General features: G+C 58.7%; 1 protein-coding gene across 1 annotated transcript in view; it reads left to right on the forward strand.

Annotated features, from left to right (window-relative positions):
* Window positions 1–98: 98 nt before the first annotated feature.
* Window positions 99–2543, forward strand: part of LOC119582283 (nascent polypeptide-associated complex subunit alpha, muscle-specific form-like) — a gene marked incomplete at its 5' end in the record, with an annotated part of 2800 nt that continues 355 nt past the window's right edge. The window contains 1 exon segment of the mRNA XM_037930500.1: window positions 99–2543. Coding sequence (XP_037786428.1) covers window positions 237–2543 — 2307 coding nt within the window.

Consider the following 2543-nt stretch of genomic DNA (forward strand, 5'->3'; position numbering starts at 1 on the left):
AATTCCCTGCCTTTGCCCCTGCCCCTGCTCCTGCTCAAATCCCTGCCTTTGTTCCTCCTCCTGCTCCTGCTCAAGTCCCTGCCCTTGCCCCTGCTCCAGCTCAAGTCCCTGCCCTTGCCCCTGCTCCAGCTCAGGCTCTCGCTCCAGCTCCTGCCCCAGCCAATGGCCCTGCATTTGCCTTGACCGCTGCTCAAGCTCCGGCTTCTGCCCCTGCCGTAGCCCCTGCCCCTGTCCCCATGCCCTACGCCTATGGGTATGACGTTAACTCGCTCGACGCCCAGAACCGCCCCGTCGCCTTCGGGCACCAGGAGGAGGGCCGGGCCGATGGGCAAACCGTCGGTCGCTACTACGTCCAGCACCCGGACACGCGGCTCATGATCGTCGACTACGTCAGCGATAACACAGGCTTCCATCCCACCTACAGCTTCCGGGGCCAGGCCGTGAAGCCTCAGGTCTCTGCTCCACAGCCTGCTCCTCAGATTGCCCCTGCTCCTGCTCCTGCTCCACAGCCTGCTCCTCAGATTGCCCCTGCTCCTGCCCCTGCTCCCCAGCCTGCTCCTCAGATTGCCCCTGCTCCTGCTCCTGCTCCTCAGATTGCCCCTGCTCCTGCTCCTCAGATTGCCCCTGCTCCTGCTACTGCTCCTGCTCTTTCCCCTGCTCCTGCCCCTGTCCCTGCTCCTGCCCCTGCCCCTGCCCCTGCCCCTGCCCCCGCCCCTGCTCCTGCCCCCGCCCCTGCTCCTGCCCCCGCCCCTGCCCCTGCTCCTCAGCTTGCTCCTTTTAACAGACCAATTATCCTCCTTACCCAGCCCCCCCTGACAACTCCAAATTCTGCTGCCCGTCCTGCTTCGTCATCTCCCACACAAGCTGCTCCTGCCTCTCTTACCCCTACATCAGCTCCTCAGCCTACCTTCCCTGCCTTTGCACAGTTCCCGCAGGCTGTCCCTGCCCCACAGTTGGCCTCTGCTCCTGCTAGACTTCAGCCAATTCCTCAGTTGGCCACTGCCCCAGCTCCTGCCAGAAGCCAGCCTGCTTTCCCTGTTGCTCAGCCTCTTCAGTCTGCCCCTGTTCCTACTGGTGGCCAGGCTGCTCTCTCCTCTCCTTCAGCTCCTGCACAGCCTGCTCAGTTTGCGCCTGCTCCTACTAGTGGCCAGGCTACCCTTTCTTCTCCAACATCTGCCCAGACTCCGCAGGCTTCTGCTGCTCCAGCAAGAAATCAATCACCCCTTCCACCGCCTCGTCTTCCAGTACAAGCTTCTGCCCCTGTTGCTACTGGTGGCCAGGCTGCTCTCTCCTCTCCGTCAGCTCCTGCACAGCCTGTTCAGTTTGTGCCTGTTCCTATTGGTGGCCAGGCTGGCCTTTCCTCTCCATTAGATCCTGCACAGGCTTCGCAGGCTTCTGCTGCTCCAGGAAGAAGTCAGTCACCCCTTCCACCTCCCAGTCTTCCAGTACAGGCGTCTGCCCCTGTTAGTGGCAAGGCTGCTCTCTCTTCTCCATCAGCCCCTGCACAACTTGCTCAATTTGCGCCTGTTCCTACTGGTGGCCAGGCTGCTCTCTCTTCTCCATCAGCCCCTGCACAACTTGCTCAGTTTGCGCCTGTTCCTACTGGTGGCCAGGCTGCTCTCTCTTCTCCATCAGCCCCTGCACAACTTGCTCAGTTTGCGCCTGTTCCTACTGGTGGCCAGGCTGCTCTCTCTTCTCCATCAGCCCCTGCACAACCTGCTCAGTTTGCGCCTGTTCCTACTGGTGGCCAGGCTGCTCTTTCTTCCCCATCAGCTCCTGCACAGGCTGCTCAAGCTTCACCTTTCACAACACCTTTTGTCTTCCTTTTACAAAACCCACTGTCTCCCATATCTAATGGATTCCCAGCGGCTCCTGCTTCAACAGGGCCTGTACTGGCTGCTCAGTCTCCTCCTGCTCTCGTTCCTTCTAGAAGTCGGGCTCCATTCCCTGTTTCTCCAGCTCAGGCTCCTCAGCTTTCGCCTGTGCCTTCTAGAAATCCAGTTTTCCGTCCTACACAGCCTGTCCAGTTTTCTTCTGTTCCTGGTAGAAGTCAGCCTGCTCCAGTATTACCTGTACAAGCTCCTCAGCTTTCCCCTGTACCAAACAGAAGCCAGGCTGCCTTATCTGCACCAGCTCCCAGACCTATCCTTGCACCAACTAGAAATCAGGCTGCTCTTCCTGTTCCACAAACTTCGCTTGCTCCTGTCAGAAGTCAGGCTGCATCTCCAGCTCCTCAGCCATCTTCTGCCCCTGCTAGAAGTCAGCCTACCCTTCTATCTCCAGTTCAGGTCCGCCAGCCTTCCATCGTGCCAACCAGGGCACAAGTCTTCCCTATATCACAGGTCCAACAGCCCTCAGCCCCTCTCCTGCTGCAACAAGTGTCATCTTTGCCTTCCCAGTCGTCCTTCAACATCAACAGGGGTCAAGTCTTCCTTCCCAACCAGTCTATAGTTTCTTCATCAACAGGTTCTTCCGCTTTCTTCATCCCTTCCACGGTCTCTCAGTTTAATGATAGACGCAACAACAGTGAAGAAGAGTCGAGG

This window comes from Penaeus monodon, chromosome 15 (genome assembly GCF_015228065.2).
Source record: "Penaeus monodon isolate SGIC_2016 chromosome 15, NSTDA_Pmon_1, whole genome shotgun sequence".
NCBI lineage: Eukaryota > Metazoa > Arthropoda > Malacostraca > Decapoda > Penaeidae > Penaeus > Penaeus monodon.